Source organism: Mytilus trossulus, unplaced genomic scaffold (assembly GCF_036588685.1).
Source record: "Mytilus trossulus isolate FHL-02 unplaced genomic scaffold, PNRI_Mtr1.1.1.hap1 h1tg000050l__unscaffolded, whole genome shotgun sequence".
Classification (NCBI taxonomy): Eukaryota; Metazoa; Mollusca; class Bivalvia; order Mytilida; family Mytilidae; genus Mytilus; species Mytilus trossulus.
Window position 1 is genome coordinate 1,176,511 of NW_026963292.1, and position 21,241 is coordinate 1,197,751.

The following is a 21,241-nucleotide window of genomic DNA, read 5'->3' on the forward strand; positions in this document are numbered from 1 at the left end:
TAATGATAATTTAGTTTTCTAAAGAAAACAATTAGTGCGAAAAAAAGTTCTTGAAAAGAATTAACTGTTGTTCTATATTGATTTATGAGACATAGCAAATTTAATGGTTTTTTGTCTTTTATAAATGACAATATTTATCAAATATGTATGAAGATAATTGCTTTTGGATATTAGCTATGTTTATCAATTGTCTCGGTTGAAGAATATTGCAAAGTTAATATCATAAATGTTGCAAACTTGAAATAAGACGTGATGACATTAATAAACCTAAAAATCAATCGTGTTTATTGGGCCATAAACATGTCTCTCGAAAAAACTGTTGCATACTAAATGTGGTACAAATGTACGCCTCCGGGTGCGGGAATTTCTCGCTACATTGAAAACCTGTTGGTGACCTTCTGATGTTGTTTTTTATTTGGTCGGGTTGTTGTCTCTTTGACACATTCCCCATTTCCATTCTCAATTTTTATTTCAATTAAAGAATTTAATTCTTTTAAAATTAAAAGCAAGTCAAAGTGATCTCTTTCTCGTTTCAGAATTGGCCGTTTCAGAATCTAAAGCATCATGGTTGATTTCATTGTTCGTACCCCAAAGTGAAAATAACGTTACTTCATTGGTTTAATTTCTATTGTTTTGGACGTTTTCAACCAATCACGACGTTTCGGTGTACATTTTTGAAAATATTTCCCAGAATGCATCAGATTCTAAAACGGCGAATTAGGAAGCGATCAAATTGCTTCTCTATTTCATCCAGTGTATCATCACTGGAAGTTTGACTCTCATTGATCAAAATCATAATTTTTGTTAGAATGAATTTTTGTTAGAATGTAATGGTTCAAAGTTGGACAATTCGTGTTTTTTTAGGATTAAATGGGTAAATCCTCTCTGGAGTTTAAAATGAAGTTCATAATGTTCTTCATTATATTCTATGTATTTTCTAGATAAAAGTAACAATACCCGTATCCATGTTTTCTTACCCTTCCGGAGCACCAGATATCACCCCTAGATTTTAGTGGGGTTCGTGTTGTGTATTCATAGTTTTCTATGCTGTGTCATGTGTACAAACAAAAACTTTTGATTTTTTTTTACCTATTTAATAAGAGTTACGACCCTCCTCAAAATTATTGTTGTTTTAGTTACGACCAGCATACTCGAATTTTTGAAAGACTATTTTTTTTAAAGTTCAAACTATTTTAAGTATCAAATTTTATTTCAATATCAACGCACTAACGATAAGTACGTATGAGGCAAGTAGTTTGACTCCAGTGAATCTTTTACAGCACGAAAATTGGAGGGGGGAAATAACTACGACGAATTGTTCACAATTTAGTTCATAGTGTCTTTTTAACAAATCTATTTTTATATATGTGTACAGATAATTTTCCTCCTCATTATTTCTTGGCAAAATTGTCGGTCTTAAACGCCACTCTCTGCATCTATGTACTACATTTATTTTGTGATGGTTAGTTTTTTAATGGTGAGGTTCGGAGAGAATCAACTACAATCGGTAAGAAAACAGACAATTGTAATGAATTAAAATAAGATTGAAGCGCAATTGTCACCCGTGAGATTCGAAATCACAACGTCAGTGTTGACAGGATAGTTATATAGTCGTTTGACTGGTAGACTTTTCGACCACCAAGTCTTCATTTTATTTATTTAGCTCGTTAGGCTAAAACTCACTTTTGTAAGGAAGACCATGTTAATGAATGGGGAGATATGAAGTAAACATGCATTTAGAAATCAAATTGTAGTGCAATTACTTTTAATACTACAAACTCGATGCACGTCAATCAAATATCTCTTCTAATACTACAAAACTAACAAAGATACTATTGGTGAATAAATAAGCACATAAAAGAATTTATTTAAAGCAGAAACATTCGTACTATAGTAACTAAAAGAATTTATGTCATGATAAGAACATCTATAGCTTCCTTATTTTGGAATAATTTTACATAATTGCTAAGACTATAATTCCAAATTTAGTTTACATTGTATTTCTAACAAAACTATTTGTACTGATAGTGTACTCTGTTGTTATCTTGCTTAATCATATCCGACGCCTTTTCAGCGATCATCATTACAGGTGCATTGATATTCCCTGAGGTTAAAGTTCTCATAACTGATGCATCAACTACTCGAAGGCTAGATATTCCTTTGACCCTAAAATAGATCGATGTACAGCTTTTTATTTGTAATATTATCACCCATCGTATACAAGGTCCTTTTATGATAATTGACCTGTTTTTCTACTTGAATGCAACTTAAAAACCCTACAAATAGCTACTTCAAATTTCTATCAGGTTTTGGTTTTCGGTTGTGTATTTTCACTTCGATCTTTTATATCTGGGCGTCACTGGTGAGTCTTGTGTGGACGAGGCGCGTTTTTTGCGTATCGAATTTTAAACCTGATGCTTTTTGTAATATATAAATCATGTGTTTCTTTGTCTAATATGTTCTCCTATTTATTTGTATTGTAGTCCTGTAATTTCATGTTGTCATTTCAATGTTATATTTAACATTGCCATTAAAGTGCGAGGTTTGCCATGCCACAAAACCAGGTTCAACCCACCATTTTTTCCTTTAAAAATGTCCTGTACCAAGTCAGGAAGATGGCCAATGTTATATTATTGTTCGTTTCTCTGTGTGTTACATTTTAACGTTGCGTCATTTGTTTTCTGTTATTTTTTAGTGTAAATTCACATTGCGATAAGATGTGTCACGGTACTTGTCTATCCCAAATTCATGTATTTGGTATTGATGTTATATTTGTTATTCTCGTGGGATTTTTGTCTGATGCCTGGTCCGTTTCTGTGTGTGATACATTTCAGTGTTGTGTCGTTGTTCTCTTCTTATATTTAATGCGTTTCCCTCGGTTTAAGTTTGTTACCCCGATTTTATTTTATTTTCATGGATTTATGAGTTTTGAACAGCGGTATACTACTGTTGCCTTTATTTAACACTATTTTACTTAGTAATTCATTCATAAATGTATAACAAACAGGATATTTTGCCTTTCTGAAATGTATGGACTTTTCGTTTCGAAATTTGCACGTAGTTCGGTATTATTGATGTTTTATTTTGTCCTTTCTTTCTGGTGATGTTCCATCAGCTTTCGCATAAAGTGTTAATTTTCAATTGATTGACATTAATGGGTGCATAATGTGCATTAGGACAAAAAGTGTATTCTGGATTTATCTTGCATTATTCTTACTGAATTTTATCACAATATAGAGATTTTTAGTGGAGTGCCTTTAAATGAATTGAATGCAAAGCGTGTTTTTTAAATGTCATCGCAAAAAGTATATGCAGTTTGTTCGTATTCCGCCTGCTAGAATTATATTAAAAGAGGTTTTCACTAAGAAGGTTAGATCTTGTCTCGTAGATCTTGATTACGGTGTTATAAATTATTATTTTAATCACTGCTTCTTGGTTTATTATTTGGTTTATCACCTTTTTGACTTACAAATAAGTTGAAGAAATGTTAAATTACAGTGTTTAAATTCTGTTCCGAAAGGATATTCTTGGAATTGCAGAATTGTCTTAATGCATTGTTTTTTGACGTTGGTGAATAACATCTTATATTAAATAAGACCACAAGTATGAAAAAAGAAGACTTCGTGATAATTTATCAGCAGGAATAATGCTTATAGATATATTTATATGATTGAACGCATTCTTTTATCAAATAAGGCCATATATGTTTGGGTACTTCCTATTAATTATAGTTATATTTATGCCATAACTGTAAAGTTTATTTTTTCAGTTTACTGATGTTTCATTGTATTCTGTTATAAACCGTATTCATTTTTTACATGTGAGGGCTGTAACTCAACAAACCAGCTTTAATTGGTTACGTGTATACATGACTCCCGAGGTCAGTATTGTTTTCAACGTTTTTCTGTCTTATTTAATTAGAACATATATAAGTAATGGTTTATCTTAATTGAGTAATGGTTAACACACGCACAATCATTCAATGTTGGGGCACTCAAGGGCTTGACGTAATTTTCAGACACCTGTTTGTATTTTCACAAGGTGGAAGTCTTTTGGTTATTTATGTAGTGTGTTTGCTGTCATGTATAATTCTTCCTCGAAAATAGTGTGATTCCTTAGGAGTGACTCTATTTGAATTCTTTTGATAACCAGTATCTATCTATTTTTGAATTACTCTTGTATTTGCTCTAAATAATGTACTAACCTCAATCTAGGATCCACGACCGACGAGGGATCATTTACTGATCCCATTCTACATGTTCCCATTTGATGATCTCCCCTTCTTGTAAAATGGCGAAGCATACACTCCCAATAATCATCAGAGTCATACTCTATTTCACTGCAGTGATTTGGTGTATCGTGTTTTATGTAAGTTGCATTGATACTTTTCCAAGCACTAGTTTTCTCTAGGCGACGAGTAAAACGGATACCTAAAATATAAATGTACCTTTTTTTACACTATTATGGTCTCTTTCTTGAAATTGACATACTTGACTAATATCTAATGAAAAACATGATGATTTCAGTTTTTCTCTTCACATCTCTATACCACTATTCCCCATACTAAACTCGTCAGCTTATGTTTCTGTTTCTTTAACAAAACGGGCACTAGATGTTTGTAATATTTAGTTTTGGGCAGGAATTCAGCTAGCTTTGTGAAAAATCATACAGAGTCAAGCAAAAAATACGCCGAAGAGGATATCACTGCCATGCGGTATATATTAATTGACAACATATTTATTGAATTTGAAGGTTTCGTCTTCCAAAAAGTAAAATCACAAAAATACTGAACTCAGCGGAAAATCAATTTGGAAAGTCCATAATCACATGGCAAAATCAAAAAACAAAACGCATCAAAAACGAATGGACAAGAACTGTCATATTCCTGACTTGGTACAGGCATTTTCAAATGTAGAAAATGGTGGATTAAACCTGGTTCTATAGCGCTAACCCTCTCACTTTAATAACAGTCTCATCAAATTCCGTTACATTTACATGATGCGTTAAATAAACAGTCACAATCAATAAAATAGTCAAAATATGGGAACATCAGTCATCATCGTATAACAATTTAACAGTACACAACAACATCTACTATCTACGAACACATGGATTGATTTGAGTGTCTGACGTCAGAAAAATTATATACGTCACATAAATTTGTCGTTCAATGTGCATACAATAGTTATCAAAAGTACCTGGATTATAAACAATTTTAAATAATTTTACATAGGCAATGAGCGCAGACAGGGTTAAAAAATCAAAAGTATGTAAGAATAAATTACAGAAATCGAACTAGTCCAAAAGTTATACATAGAATTAATGAGAATCCAAAACTTTTAAAAGGAACAATTTAACAGGACACAAAAACCTATCCACGAACACATGGATCTACTTGAGTGTCCGACGTCAGAAAAATTATATACGTCACATAAATTTGTCGTTCAATGTGCATACAAACAATTTTAAAATTTACATAGGCAATGTACGCATACAGGGTTAAAAAATCAGAAGTATGTAAGAATAAATTACAGAAATAGACCGAGATTCAAACTAGTCCAAAAATTATACATAGAATATATGAGAATCCAAAACTTTTTAAAGGGAACAATTTAACAGGACACAATAACATCTACTGTCTAAGAACACATGGATTGATTTGAGTGTCTGACGTTAGAAAAATTATATACGTCACATAAATTTGTTGTTCAATGTGCATACAAACAATTTTAAAAAAAAATTTCCAAACAGACTATTTTAGAATCCAAATGGGTATCAATTGCGCTCCTCTATTTGCAGATTTGTTTTGTACAGAAAGGAGAAAGGAAATTAGCCCAGTCTTTTAATTTCACCTTTCGGTATATTGATGATGTACTGTCTTTTAATAATAAATTATTTCATGATCAATTACATTTAATATATCCATCCAAGTGAACTTGAAATTAAAGATACTACCGACACATATAAATCTGCTTCATATTTAGACCTTTTGCACGAAATGACGTCTGATGGTAGGTTAAATATAAAAATTTATGACGCGAGGATTTTAATTTTCCGATAGTCAACTTTCCATTTCTGTGTAGAAAAATCCCAGTGACACCAGCATATGGAGTATATGTGTCTCAATTAATGGCTTACTCTATAACTAGCTAAAAAAAATGTTGATTTTGTTGAACGAGGAATACTGCTGTTTCAATAGTTGCTAAGACAGGACTTGGAAACAATCAAATTAAGGTCATAACTCAAGAAAATTTAAGGTCGCCTTCATAAACTGATTGGCCTTATGACAAAAGTGTGTCAAAATCATATATTCTTTCTTAGTCATAATAACCTTCCATCCTTACCGAACTGAACAAAGAAATCACACAACGGGTGCCGAATACGGTGCCGGAAATGCTTACCCTTCCGGAGCACTTGATTTCACTCCCAGTTTTTGGTGGAGTTCGTGTTGTTTCTAATATATTATTTATAACTGTTAATGTAATGTCATTTGGTTTTCTGAGTCTTTATTTGCCCTTTGGTTTTGTTTGTTATTGTCTCTATCAGTGACATGTACTATGCATAATCGCAAGCCGTCTGCAGAATATTATGCAACGTGACGTGTAAAGAAGTTCACTGTACGCGAATTGCATTAGCATCGGTATATATATTCTGAACTGTTAAAATTACGGATAATGAAAATATAACATGGGGACTCTTTTTACCTATCATTCTTTGTGTTGATAAAATTCGATATGGGTATTTATGTTAAAAACTCAGAAATCCATTTCGAACAAATAGACTTTCTAGTAATTATTGATATGTCATAAACCCAGAACTTGACGAGACTAGATACCTTTGAAATGCAGATATATAATCACGATGACCACTTACATGAGCATACAATTAATATAAAGGTATCTGATATAAACACGATGAACACCATGGTCAAAATATGTTAGCTGCTACAAAAACTGAGTTGAGGTTGATTCTTGATTAATTATTGATTATCTTCTGCATTCAACCAAATCAACACGTTAAGTGCCTAAAAATATCTATTATCATAATTGGTCAATAATAGCTTATTTTCTAAACAGACAATTCATTATTCGATTCATTGAGTCACAAGGACATTAAAGACATTTAAAAATAATTCTAATTGGCTAATTTTGGATGTAACGTGTCTTCTGATAAGCTGACGTTATTTTGTTATCAGGCCATAGACATAATATAGCCATGTGCCCGTGACTTCATAAACGGTTTTTTATGGTTTTCTACGGTTTAAAATGGTATACATACTGAAGTCGTCATTTTTGGAATTTAGAATTAAATAATAAGAAATGACTGTATGACTGTAATATTTTTTCTGTCTATTCGAAATTACATAAAAAATGTGGTGCACATTGTTTTATAACCCGCTACGCGCGTCTTTCGGTGTTCACAACATTTTTTATTTTATCTCTTCATAGACCGAAATAAATATTACAGCTATTCCTTAAACAGAGACTTAAAGAATTATTCGTGTTTGAAACATTTCACGGCATTACCTTTTATAAATGTTTTCACGTCATCTTTGTGTGATAAATAATTAGGATCCAATAAAGGATAATCCATTGGATTTGTAGATACTAGTTCCATATATCCTTTACTCTTTGGTTTCAGGATGTATAGAATAACTTGAAAACTGTTTGAGTTAACACGTTTCTGATGTTCTTTAACTACCTGTAATGAAAATAACAATACAGGTAAAGTTTGAAAACTGATGTGGTTTTTTTTTTTGTACTATTGTGTTTGATTAAAAAGTTAAATAACATTTAAGACTTACAACAACAAAACCAACTAACAAATTGTGAGTGCTAATTCGTTTTCTTTTAAATCATATAGCAAAATGGGTGTCTTTTACGTGAGCCCGGCGATTCTAAAGGCGATAAAAATTGTGATATGATTTTTATGTTCTGTGTTATATATATGTATATATATGATGTAAATTGACTAGTATTTTCCTGATAAAACCGTGATCAAACTTCTTTAAGAATTAAAACAAACAAAAATATTTATTTTCAATTTAATGTTCATTGATAGTAACAATTTAAAAAAAATTATTAGGACTTATAATTTAGACATTCTTTCACTAATACCATACTTGGATTATGTAATTCAAAAATAAAATTCCACATATTTACTATTAAAAATCAGAGGTAGATTCATTGTAAAAAATGTAAAATAATAAGTAAAATAACAAAAATACAAAACTCCGAGGTAAATACAAAACGGAATGTTCCTGATCGAATGGCAAAACTTAGCTTTGAACATCCAACGATAAGATAACAAAAGCCTGCTAAGGTACAATGTAAAAAATGAGAATTAAACCTGGTTTTATAGTCAGATGAACCTCTCACTTGCATGACAATCACAAAACATTTCATTATATTGACAATGACAAAAAGACATAAAAAGTAAAAAAAAATGTCAAACAGGGATATAGCAGCCAGTATTGTAGAGATACAAAAACAAATTTATCAACCAATTGTGTATGCTAATTCATATACTTTTCTAATCCAACGAAAGGGTCATTTCTTGTTTTTATGGTAGTTTTCTTTTTTTTTTGTGAAGTAACCGTGTCACCTATAGTTTCCAAACTATTTCACACAAAAAATACAATAATGGTGCTTTGAACAACCAAGACATATGTTTATGACTAAGAAGTTATTTCTACAAACAAATATTCATTTTAGCACGAAACCAGATGTTACATACTATAGTTTAGTGGTATTAACAAACATACAGCTTACCTCTTCCTTTAGATCTAGAAATGGATCTTCAACTGCGCCTTTTTCGTAAGCAGTTGGAATAATTGTAAGTTGAATATTTGGACCTTCGTTCATTTTCCTACATGTATGTGTAAAAACATCGACATCCCCACCGCTTCCAGAAAATATACCTGTCATTCAATGCATAATAGTAGAAAGTTCTATTTTAATTTTCAAAAAAGACGTAAGATTGAATTCAGAGTTGGATTCTTTTTACTACACATCCTGTTTTCTATGTGCTTATGTACTTGCTCATATGTTTATCTGCTCGGAAAAAAACTTTTTCACATGAGGAATAAGACCATTTTTGAATCAACACAATAGTTGATTTCTGATACTTAGATATAGCAGTAATACAGATGTACAATTCCATATACAACAAGTAAAATGTCCCTCGTTTATTGTTTGAAACTGGTAAATAAATCTATATTGCAAATCAATACCAAAAGCAATGTTAAATTTCTGTATTTTTGCAGCAAATATACACGTATCAAACATCTTGTATTGTTATATTAAAATGATCAGTACCCCCAATTAAAATAAATTCAACTCTTTCAATAGTTTGATTTCAGTTATCTAGCATATATCAACCTTGAAATTACATGATTATACAGAAACTCTTTAAATATAATTATTCAACATGTTTAAATTAATGATCTCTATTTCAAATGGTGTAACACAGATGAAGTTGGTATAGCTTTTTAATTTTTGACTGAATGTTAAAACAAAAAGATATTATTTGCCGAAATTTAAAAAACGTTAAAGTACTGTATATATGTATTGAAGAAAACTGAGTTTCCCTGTATGAAATATTTCTATTTTTCTCAATGTATAAATAGTCTTCTTTATGAATGCTTTCTGATTGATATGTTCTTTAAAGATATCGTTTTCTCTCAAATTCAACTATTATTAAATACCTTTCTTGTTGAATACGTAGTTAAGTATTCGCCTTGGTGTTGCAAAATTTTCACTGTTAGTATTTAAGCTCATATTTATATTATACTGGAGAAAAAACTCAAGATGGTCCTGCATATTTTTTCCAACTGGTAAGTTTGATTTGACATTAATCTGTAACATAAAATTTAGGTTAATTATATCATAAAAGCTTTCATTTACTTTAAATGTAGTAATTTTGTGAACTTTAAACGAAAAAAGCACACATGACACATAAAATTAAAAACTGTTGTAAAATATTTACAAATTTAAAAAAGGAGCATAAACGGATATATATTATCCAATAACATGAATAAGATAGAAATTGCAATCTAAAAACGAAAAATTTTCGACTATAAAAGGCAGTAAAAGTATTTAAAAAGGTTTGACATTCTCTAGTTATATATAATATATTGCTTTTAAATGCTCTTTATATAAATGCGATCTACGATCCGTTGATCCATTCCATTTACACATGTCTTGTTGTTTGCGGACTGTTTATAATGTCTGTAGACTATTAGAGTTGAGTATCCTAATTGATTATTTAGTCTTCAAAAATTGATACATTTATATATTCTAATGGGCTTCGCAACTGATTTTAGTGTCTGGGGCTTTCAATCGCAACTTTTTAAGTGTAACAAATGTAAAGAAATATGGGTTTCTCATAAAGAAAAATCAAAAAATAAAGTTATCAGTATTACTTTTACTTTCGTAACCGTTGACTGATTTTATCATGTGTTTAATGAAAATTTGTAGCATTTCCATTCTTTTAATATTTGTTTTGATAATGTAAATCACTTTAACACATTGAACTCTATAAGTGGTCGTCATTAAATTAAGACTTGCAATCAGAGTCCTGTGAAAATCAGTATTATTTGAATTTCAATAAACATATAAATTTTTCCACAATCAATTAAAAGAGACCTGTAGATGGTCGGGTATGAAATGAAATTGCATTTTATTTCCACGTTGCGTGTTCAGACTTTTCTTAATTGTTGATCTCTTCACTACGAATATGGTGATATCGTTGAGTGTTCTGACGATTAAATAAGAACAATTATTTGATTGTTTGTTTTAGCCAAAAAGATTTATGACTTTAAACAGTCGCATACTAATATTGCCGTTATCATGTTTATTAAATACCATCAATCTCTTCATACGTTTTAATACTCATATGATAATAATTTCAGATTTTCTTGGACCTCCGCAAACTTTTATGTCAAGATATTTACCTCATTCATCCTTATTTTTATTTTCATAACACATTTCGACAAAATGTTTACCTCAGACTAAATAAACTTACATTCATTTGTCGAAGATGCTCGGTTGGTCCAATTCCTGATAAAAGAAGAATCTGAGCTGAACCAATAACACCTGCCGACAGAATTACTTCTTTTTTGGCAAAAACTCTAATTGTTTTGTTATCTTTCACAGATTCTACTCCTACAGCTTTGTTTTTGCGAAAAAGAATCTGTAATAATTTCATGAAATTACATGAATAGTTGGAATCATGCCGTCATTTTCTTATAGTCACACAAAAACATGAAATATTCATTATATGATATAGATTCGGCTTTTCTTATTTTACAACTTGCAAAACAGTTTTTTTTCTTTTTATCACCGTAGATTTATCATTGTATAAAAGATAACATAAATGTCACACATCTATAGAAAGGTAACGATAGTTTGCTGATGTACAAAATCTAAAACACCTATAAAATATAACAAATTTCATCTACAAAACCTTAACAATTTATCGTTTGTAAAACATTACATGGTTTGATTTACTTTTACCTTTTTTATTGGATTGTCACTGATGAGACGTGTATAGGAAAAACTCGCGTCTGACATAGAAACATAAAACAAAATAACTTATTACATGTATTACAAGATCGTTTAATTTGACCATGTTTAATGTTGTAGGAAAATAGATTTATATAGAGAGAGGAAGCTAAATGATGTTCAATTAAAAAAAAAGCGGCATATACTTAATTAATGACAATAAACTCGGGAGACGAAAACAAAACACAGAAAACTGAAGACTGAGCTTAGTATCAAAGCAGGTAAGTTGTTTGAATATGGCAACAACAAAAAATATTTTAATAATAATTATTATTTTTTAAATTATAATACGGATGAAACAATTTTCGAAGTACTTGGTAAACAACAATCGAAAAGTGTGAAACCTGGGCATTGATAGTTATTTAAATGTATTTCAACGATTTAAGGTAACGTAAGACTTCGTTTTCAGGCTGCACTTCATCCGTAAGAAAGTATAGATTTATAAAACGTGTATATTTTTATTTGGCTGCTTTTTGTTCAAGGTCATAATTGTTTTATCTGAAATTGTTTTACATCTCTCAGCGGTATAATATTGTTGCCTATGTTTGATAACCCCTTATGTTATTCTTTTTGTACATTGCATCATAGATCAAATTTTTTCGTTCAGTTTATATTCAATATGTCTTTTAATTGAGTTCAGTCATTTCAATCAATATTTTTTTTGTAAATTCTTTCTATGTTGGTGATGTAACAACATTGTTTCAGACAATGATGGTGAAGGTTGGTACCTTTTCAAATTGTGACTTGGATGTAGAGTTTTTAATTGAAACTCATACCACATCTTCTTATATCTTTAGACTCTTGCAGGTTAAGCAACAACAATCAAATAGTTTAAACTAGTTGATTTATTGTTACTAGCTTAATTCTCAGGGGCAAACATAACTTAAATATTTAGGACGACATAATGATTAATGTAATTGTAAAAAAAGAAGAGGCGGTATGAGTGGCAATAAGACAACTCTCTACAAGAGACCAAAAGGACACAGAAATTAACAACTATAGATCACCGTAAGGTAGTTTCTGCAAGACACAGATGAAGGGCGGCAGGGAATAAGGACTGTAACTGATAAATAAAGATATCATAAATCAAATTGAAATGAATAAACGACAAGAACACTGAAGTCGAAATTGAGAGGAAAAAAATTATAACTGCAATTGTTTAAGAAATACAAATGACTAAAACAAAGTTAATTTTGCATCTATCATTTCATTTTAAAAAAAAGTATTTCAAAAGCACGGTCCTTCAAATGTATGTTTTCTTAATTACCTTGGTAACATGAGATCGGAGACTAACTTGCAAGTTTTGTCTTTCCAATGCAGGCCTCAAGTAGCAATTTCCGGAGTTACAACGAGTTCCATTTTTGATATTTGATTGTGTGACACCAATACCTGCAATATGAAAAAGCAATGTACGTAATAAGTGTCAGTAATCTATGCAACTCAATCTCTTATATATGAGTGTAACGAAAGTGTATTTGTTATATCTGATGTGACCTATTCAACCGTTATAAAATTTCTCTGAAGTTAAGAGGTAAGGTTAAGACAGTTATGATGTATAAAAAGTAACGTTGACTCATTATTTCAGCAGATAATATTTCTTTGAATGAGGTAGAGGTTCAAACCAAGCATTACGAAGCAAGAAGCATATAGTTTTGTTGTGTTTTTATTGGTATCCCATGGGAAATAGAACAGGATTGCTGAAATGACAAATAAAATATAACCGCATTTTTCTATGCCACAAATATGTCTGTTATGTTAAATTCATTATGAAGTCAGACTGTTTACTCATGTACCTTCATTAATAGTTTTATAATTTTCTGTTATTACTGCATGCAGTACATCAAATGCAAATTCAGTGACTGAAAATAGAAATAGCCCACGTTTTATGCATATTTTCACATTTGTTAAACTTGCCTCTTGGGTTTGATCGCTGCAGTCAATAACAGGAAGATTCATTTCTGCAGCCGCTTTTAGGTGGAAAAAGCTTAGAGGTGTTGCGCTCTCTTGATTCACTACTATGGGTCCAAATTTGCCTCGTGCTTCTAAATATAAAATGTAGTTGCCTATTGAATATATCCATCATATGATAACAATTAAAACTAATGACTGCAAGAATGTGTATTGCTGACCACATAAACCTGAAAATATTGTTTGAATTTTAAATGTGTAGGACAAATATTACCTACGGGCCCTGTATTATCCTCACACTTAGTATGATCATATACAAAGACGAAACACAGAGGTTTAAATTTATTACAGGAATAAACATTTCTGTAATGATTTTGATATTTTAATTGATTTATGAATTTTAAATTCGTTTATTCTTTTCTTTTTTTGCGTTTTTAGATTTTGTCTTTTTATAAACTTTTTTGTTTTTTAAATTATTAATAAAAACACAAAAAAGTTAAATTTAGCTTTATGGACAACAACCTGAATGAAAATGAAAATCAACAAATTGTGTGCGTCTGTATCGAATTTCAAGGTTTACTTTCACCCGGAACATTGTAGCACAAGTTCGGGGTAAAACTTTCATAAAGAAAATTTGCCAGGTTTAGAGAGCAACTTTGGTTTAATCTTTTTCTAAAACATATTCTTTTACTAATAATTGACAAAATACATTGTTGAAAAGTAATACCGCAATTTCCATAATCCGTTAATTTTGCGTTTTCAAGCTTCTTAAAATACGGCAAAACTTTATCGTATCCCCAGCCAGTGGCACCTTCACGTTCCCATTGTTCAAAGTCGAACCGACTCCCTCGAACAAATCCCATAGCATTCATTGCCGATGAACCCCCAATCATCTTTCCTCGTGCCCAATAACTTTTCTGTGTAAAAAAAAAAGAAACAAATGTGTTAAACTGTTATTTTATGTGTACTATACTTACTGTACTTAATAGAGTACCATTTATAAATAAATAAAGTTTCAGAATGATATAAGTTTAAGAAAGAAACAAATCACGTGTGCATGGTTAAGGAATTTTGGCTAACTAGTTACATTTCAGCAACTAAACGTTGAAAAATTTATTCAAGGAGATACATAAGTTCACGTTGCTTCAGTAACACTCCAGAGTATCTTATTTCTATAGGTTGCAAAACCTGCCATTGAAATATTGAGATATTAAATTTTCTGAAATGTTTATTTAAGGTAGCACAATACAAAGATTTTATAACTCCAACTCCCAAGTTTTAGAATACCGTAACTTTTTTTATTAATGCTTGAAAATTTATGAAAATGGTTGTTTTGGATAGCTAACAGATTATTCTTTCAAATTAATGCAATGTTAGTATTATGCAACACTTATGTAACCAATTTCAATGTTAACTGTGTCTAAAATATTTTTCACCAAATTTCCACTTTTAAATGAAATTAGCTTCTGCATTTGGTATCCATAGAGGGTTGATTTTATAATATGATGTTCCTATGGCCATTATCTACAAAAGGGTGTCTCAGATTTCAGATAGAATGTATAGAACAAATTTTTCAGCTAATTAAACATTATCTTCTTTTATGTGGTTAGGATGTTTACACTAGTTAGAGATTTATGAGAGAATGGAATACCATAGAGACAATCTGAGACACCCTTTTGAAGCCCATGGTGTGTTAATTAAGATTTCGTTAAAATTTTCTGTAAAGTAAAAGAGATGATAGAGCTAAATTCATTCAAGTGAACTTACCTAGATTTTGCCACTTATTACGTAATAATTAATTACATAATGATTGCATAATAAAAATTTGCATTCATTTAAAAGATTAATCTTTTATCTATCTATATATACCTCTTTTATTATTTTCTATACATTCATGAGGAAGTTACAGCATTTCAAAGGTTAGTGATTGGAAGTAAAACAATCTTTGTATTGTGCTACCTTAAGTCAATGGTGACTCCTTAAGATTTAAATGCAATTGATTCATTACATACGAGGAATAGATAGATGAACATGAACATGGTAGTCTTGTTTGATTTTTAATTTAAATTTCTTCCATATATTTCATAGTTTAGTATGACATCCATTATCACCTAACTAGTACATATTTTTGATTAGGGGCCATCATAAGCACGCCTTTGAGTGTGGGCTTTTCTCGTTGTACTGAAGTTCACTACGAGTGGCCTTCTGCTGTTTTCTGTCCATAGGTTGAGTTGTTGTCTCTTTGACACATGCCCGTTTCTATTCTCAATTTAATGATGATATATCTAATGGACATTTATCCGTACCTTCAGTGAAAAAAACTTACTACAGAGTCTTTATTCCTTTACTTACAGGCACGTGCATAACTGTATTATTTATAGATTATTTATGTTTTTTTAAACGAGATGCATTTTCTCATTCTCATCTCATCGAAGGGCGGAGCCCTGAGATGAGATGAGAATGAGAAAATGCATCGAGTTTAAAAAAACATAAATAATCTATTTATCGCTATTATTTGTATTTTCGAATATCATTTAATTTAAATTTCAGTAAAAAAAAAAGTATCTTATACGATGATAATGCATTTTCTTTTGTGGTACTATTTTTTTTTGGCGTAGGCTTATTTGCTATAAATACGTAGTCGCTCAGGTAGTTCATTCATTTGAAAAAAAAGATGTCTCATCTGACCATCCGGCTTGTTCAAATATGTCGATGACCATTTTCACTGTTGATAAGCTGTAATTTGGTGTTTCTACGTATCAAAATGAAGTGAACGGTTGAATATATAATGTATTTTCAAAGCAGACGAAGAAATATACATGTATGAAGAAGTGTACATGCAGACAGACCTACGATGATTTGAAGCAGACTTATGTAAAAAGGACTTTTGTATCTGTTAAAAACATGATTTGATTACTTTTATTAACTTCAAATAAATTATTTAACGGCGAAATTCACGGTAAAATATAAAAAAACGAGAAATCATCTTTGACATTTCAGTGAGTCATCCGATAACATTTTTTGGTATAGTTCCGGCTAATCTTTTCTGATTGGCCGACACTCTAGCGCATGAATTAGATTAATACGCTGTTGCTAAGGACCTTAGAAACTAGCGATAATTTTCATTCTCACTCTACACGACTGATATGAAAATTATCACAAAAAAACATCAAAGTAAAAATACAGATAATAGCGATAAACTTATTTATAATGAAGAGTGAGAATCAGTTTTAAATGCCTATCATTGATTAATTCATATATGTTGCATACATCTCCAACAGTTTAGTTCATTTAAGCAGACGGTCGAAACCGGATTTGTGATAACGTTTTTTTTTTGTACTTTTGTTTTCATAGCTGCATAGATTTACTGTTCATCAAATCTTAAAATCATTAGAAGTAATTAAGTTTTCCTACCTTGAGTTTCAACGACATAACCAATATTGGGGCATTATGTTTTGAAAATGATGGTTCTCTTATATTGGTTTCATCCTTTATTTATTTCGATTCATTCGCCGGTAATGATGCATTTGTAGACACGGCACGAGATTTTAATTGTATTTTTTTTTACAATCCTTCCGACACAAGACCCTATATAGATAGAACCTATGTTAAAAATTTGCATAGGGCTCAAATTGAATATTACAGCTATTTTTAAGTTATACTTATTATCTTAGATGAAACACTTCTGATTCACTGGCTCATTTTTTTTTTTTTTTTCAAAGTCACAAATGATAAGGAAAATTAAATGTCTATGGAAATCAAGTCAGTCTCGACTGAACAGAAGTATGAAAAACAGCCACAAGAAAACGTATGCAGTACAAAGAAATATAAAACCATCAACTCTGCATTGCTACCTCATTTTTCATTGCCCGATGTGAAAACTTTTGAGGCACTGTCCAATATCCCCAATCCGTTGCAGTGCCTTTAAGGAAAAACCACATTAAAGGTATTTGTGTTCTTTCATCAACAAGATCTGTTCCTCCTGCTTCTAATAGTAATACATTCGCACCATCTTCAGATAAACGTGTAGCAACAATACTGCCTGCTGACCCTGCTCCAACTTCAATAGAAAATTAGTTTTAAACAAAAGGTTTGATAAAGTGCTCGTAATTGTGTTTTCCTATCTGGGACTATTGAAAACATCAAGTTTCCTTTTGTCAAATCATCATTAATGTTTTTGTACCACAGTGTGGGGATGGAACTGTACGGTTTTCTTTTAATTTGGTCATTCGGGAGACTGCCAAGCGGGGCTCCGACATTTTTAAGATTATGTAACGTTTCTGCTTCAAGTTTTGGTAGCTAAAACATTCTCTTTGTAAATAAGAACCAGTAAAATAGTAAGAAATGTATATATGCATCAAAACGTTTTCCTTAGAATGATGGAGCTCCGTGTAAAACGATCAAAAATGTCACACAACAGTGATCAAAAGTGTCAAATAAACATCGACAAATCAATGTTTGCTCCTGCATTTTTCTGATATAGAGTCTTACCTGTCTGAAAGTTTCAAAGCCATTGCCCCAGTAGAAATCTGAATATATTCATTTTCTTCATGTCGAATATTTTTATTGACTGTACAATCACTTGCAAGTTTACTGTACAATCACTCGGAGCCTTCCTGTACAATCGCTTGGAGCTTTCTTTTCGTCGTTTGGTCATTTAGACTACAGTCTCAACAAAATTTATTTATCGTAGTTTATTATATTTTATTCTGAACTATTTCTGACAAGTGAGAAATATCAAATCCCCTTCGGCTATATTGTATCAATGTTTAAGTACCTCAGATTTTATCAAACTACGATCTTAACAATACTACGGAGTGAACACTGAGGGTTTTTTTTCGCTACTATCTGTGACTAGTGAACAACATCAAATCCCTTTTGGTTATATGGTGATATGGCAATAGATATTGAGAAGTCGATTGATGTGAACGTCTTGGCTTCAAAGCAAGACTGTAATGTTCATCCAACATAGTTAATTCGATGTTTTAGCTTATTATCTGGCACTTTATTTATTATGAGAGAAAGATAGGTTGAAGTTGGGTTTTTTTCTTTTTTTCTTGGAAACCAATATGCAACAACACTGCAAGTTATATACAAATAATGCAAGTCACTGGGTTGGTCTTCTCGGAAGGACACTAAAACCAATTGCTTCAACAAAAAATATGCAACGAAAGTCAACAAGAATAACAGTGTGAGTAAAGCATGAGTTGCTGACCATTCTTCAAGAGCACCTGAGATTATGGTTGTATTATGGTTCGTGTACTGGGCTCTTGTTTATCGATACATTTTTTTTTCTCGATTTTATCCGTTTTCTTCTTTGTTTTTTTTAACCTATGTTTTTGAAGCTTCATGATATCTTCTCCCTCTATTGTGGATTCATTTATATTCGTGGGTATCAATTTTTGTGGATCACTGAAAACTTGCATATTCGTGGAACATTTGAATTCGTAGTTTACCTGAACCAACGAACACCACGAATATTGGTATTCGACTAATTATAATGAATCCACAGTATATTCATAAAAAAAAATTGGTAAAAACAATGGTATTCACCGATCAGATCAAGAATCTACTTTTTAGTTTTCTTCGTTACTACCACACTTTTAATACACTCACTCGTAATTGATAATAAATACGATTCAAATATAAAAAAAAAGTCTTACCGTGTAACTGGCAGTAAAGCATTTTCGAATGGGTTAGCCTTTTTATGATAAAACTTGATTACAATAAGAGAAGCTGTCATACACAACGAATATAAAGGAATCTCTAATGACAAACTTACCCACGATGTAGTCATATGTGTTACTGATTGGGGTTTCGAATATTTCTGGTGGGTCCACAGGTCTGGGATGAAGAACTAAACTCAGAAAGTTTGTCAATGACGCAATCGAGGAAATCTTTAACAAAGATTCTCCTAGAAACATTCTACCATAGTTTAAAAAGTCATTATAAACTTAATTGATAAACTGCGTTTCTGAATTTGCAAGCGATATGTGTTTGAACAATACTTCATTTGAACATTCCATATTTCTCGTCCATTTTCATCTTTAAACAAGTATCCTTAGGGTTTGCTATCAAAAATTTTGGACTGTTGAGCAAGACTCAAACCGGCGGTCACTTTAAGCAACCAATCAAGATAGCGACCGCTTTCTTTTTACAGCAGCCAATTTATATGACATATCGAAAACTAATTCTAAAAATTCAATCATACAAAAAATCTTAAAACTTATTGATATTTATTAAAAAGTAAAATTATAAAAATATTTCACTCCAAGTAAATTTTAAAACGGAAAGTCCCTAATCAAATGACAAAATCAAATGATAAAACTCATCAAATGAATGAACATTAACTGTCATATTCATGACTTGGTACAGGGCATTTGCAATTGTAGAAAATGGTGGATTGAATCTTGTTTCATAGCGCGAAACCTCTCATTTTTATGACAGTCGCATCAAATTTCGTTATTTTTACAGCGATGCGTAGACAAAACAGACATTATCAATAAGATAGTCAAAATATGGTTACACAGTCATCAATCTGTTACAATCTCACAACAAACAAACATTTACAAAAAAGCAAAGAAAGCATCTATCAAATTAAAAAACACATTCATTATTTGAGTTTAGAAGAGTTCTTTTTACAGAGGAATTCGAAACTTTCGCGTCTTTTCGCGATTCTCATAGAGTGACAAACATTTTTGTTATTTACAGATTAGCAGTTAAAAAAGGGTGCCAGCTGGAGTCTGATAATTTTGGCTGTATTAAAATGTATATTTTATAACGGGAAAACCGTCAATTATTCAGACAGTTAGTGAAGAAAGAATAATGATTTACCTTTATCCAATAACGCTCAACCAAAAAACAAGACTGTCCGAAGATATTGTTCAACAAAGTCAAGTGTTTTATAGTAAGTCTAATGATATGTTTAAGTGGAAATAAATTGATATTTTCGGATAAGTTGTAGCAGGTATTTGTAATAAAATGCACAATTAATAAAATAATCCTTATTTCTTAAGGGAGAATTCATTCAAAAATATTTTGTAATTAGTGTAAATGGGTGAATTTCGAAACCTATTACTCTTTTTACAATATACAAATACAAATATGAAAAATATCGAATGCACAGCTTTAAATGAGTATTATCAAACTAGTTTATTATTCAATAGTTATTAAAGAAAGAAAGAAAATGCATTGTGCATATTTTAACAATAAAATGCACGTCAAAGATTGCATCAGCCAATATATAATTAGTTACTATAGACACATTTGTATATGTAACCGCAATGTAATATTTCGGTCAGTTATCTTGCAATTTTGAAGTTCGAAACATATGTTACTTTAGAATCAATAAACGGAAAGAAATAGATGTTCCTCCGAAAACAAAGTTTTATGCGTATATTCAGGTATAAAGAGTCTGTTTATCGGCTTATTTATCGGTGCGTTTTATAAGTCCAAATGTTGCTCTTTTATTTCAAAAAAAGATAAAAAAAAAAAATAAAAAAAAAGTGGGTTTTTTTCAATCTTAAGAAAGCATTTGTTTACATTATATAACACCTTCAACAGACAGTCTTGTGGACTTGATATTACCTAAACCATTGTGTATTAAACTCCAATCTTCTTTTTTTTTGTTCTATACGACATGTTATGATAAAACATGCTTAACAAAACCAAACCAAAAACAAAACATTTAGACCAGAATGTTTCTGTTGGTTTTTTTTAATTGTTTCAGATTATTTCCTAATTTGAATTAGTCTAAATATATAACTTCT

The 21,241-nt window shown here is 30.9% G+C and overlaps 1 protein-coding gene across 1 annotated transcript; it reads right to left on the reverse strand.

Annotated features, from left to right (window-relative positions):
* Window positions 1–2,012: 2,012 nt before the first annotated feature.
* Window positions 2,013–19,396, reverse strand: LOC134699331 (glucose dehydrogenase [FAD, quinone]-like). Its single transcript, XM_063560942.1, has 11 exons — window positions 19,255–19,396; window positions 17,327–17,532; window positions 14,200–14,389; window positions 13,358–13,423; window positions 12,832–12,953; window positions 11,026–11,193; window positions 9,707–9,857; window positions 8,772–8,920; window positions 7,527–7,701; window positions 4,205–4,430; window positions 2,013–2,166 (listed from the first exon to the last, which is right to left on the reverse strand). Exons 1-11 carry the CDS (start codon window positions 19,394–19,396, stop codon window positions 2,013–2,015), a joined length of 1,749 nt encoding a protein of 582 aa, XP_063417012.1.
* Between the last annotated feature and the right edge of the window lie 1,845 nt (window positions 19,397–21,241).

What these genes read in the sequence shown, in the direction of transcription:
- LOC134699331 (XM_063560942.1), bottom strand. Translation starts at nt 19,396, where the DNA reads ATGTTTCTAGGAGAATCTTTGTTAAAGATTTCCTCGATTGCGTCATTG. An exon ending in TCCGATCTCATGTTACCAAG is followed by an intron (nt 11,194 to 12,831) that starts GTAATTAAGAAA and finishes AAATTATTACAG; the next exon opens with ATTCTTTTTCGCAAAAACAA. An exon ending in TTCTAGATCTAAAGGAAGAG is followed by an intron (nt 7,702 to 8,771) that starts GTAAGCTGTATG and finishes TTTTCATTACAG; the next exon opens with GTAGTTAAAGAACATCAGAA.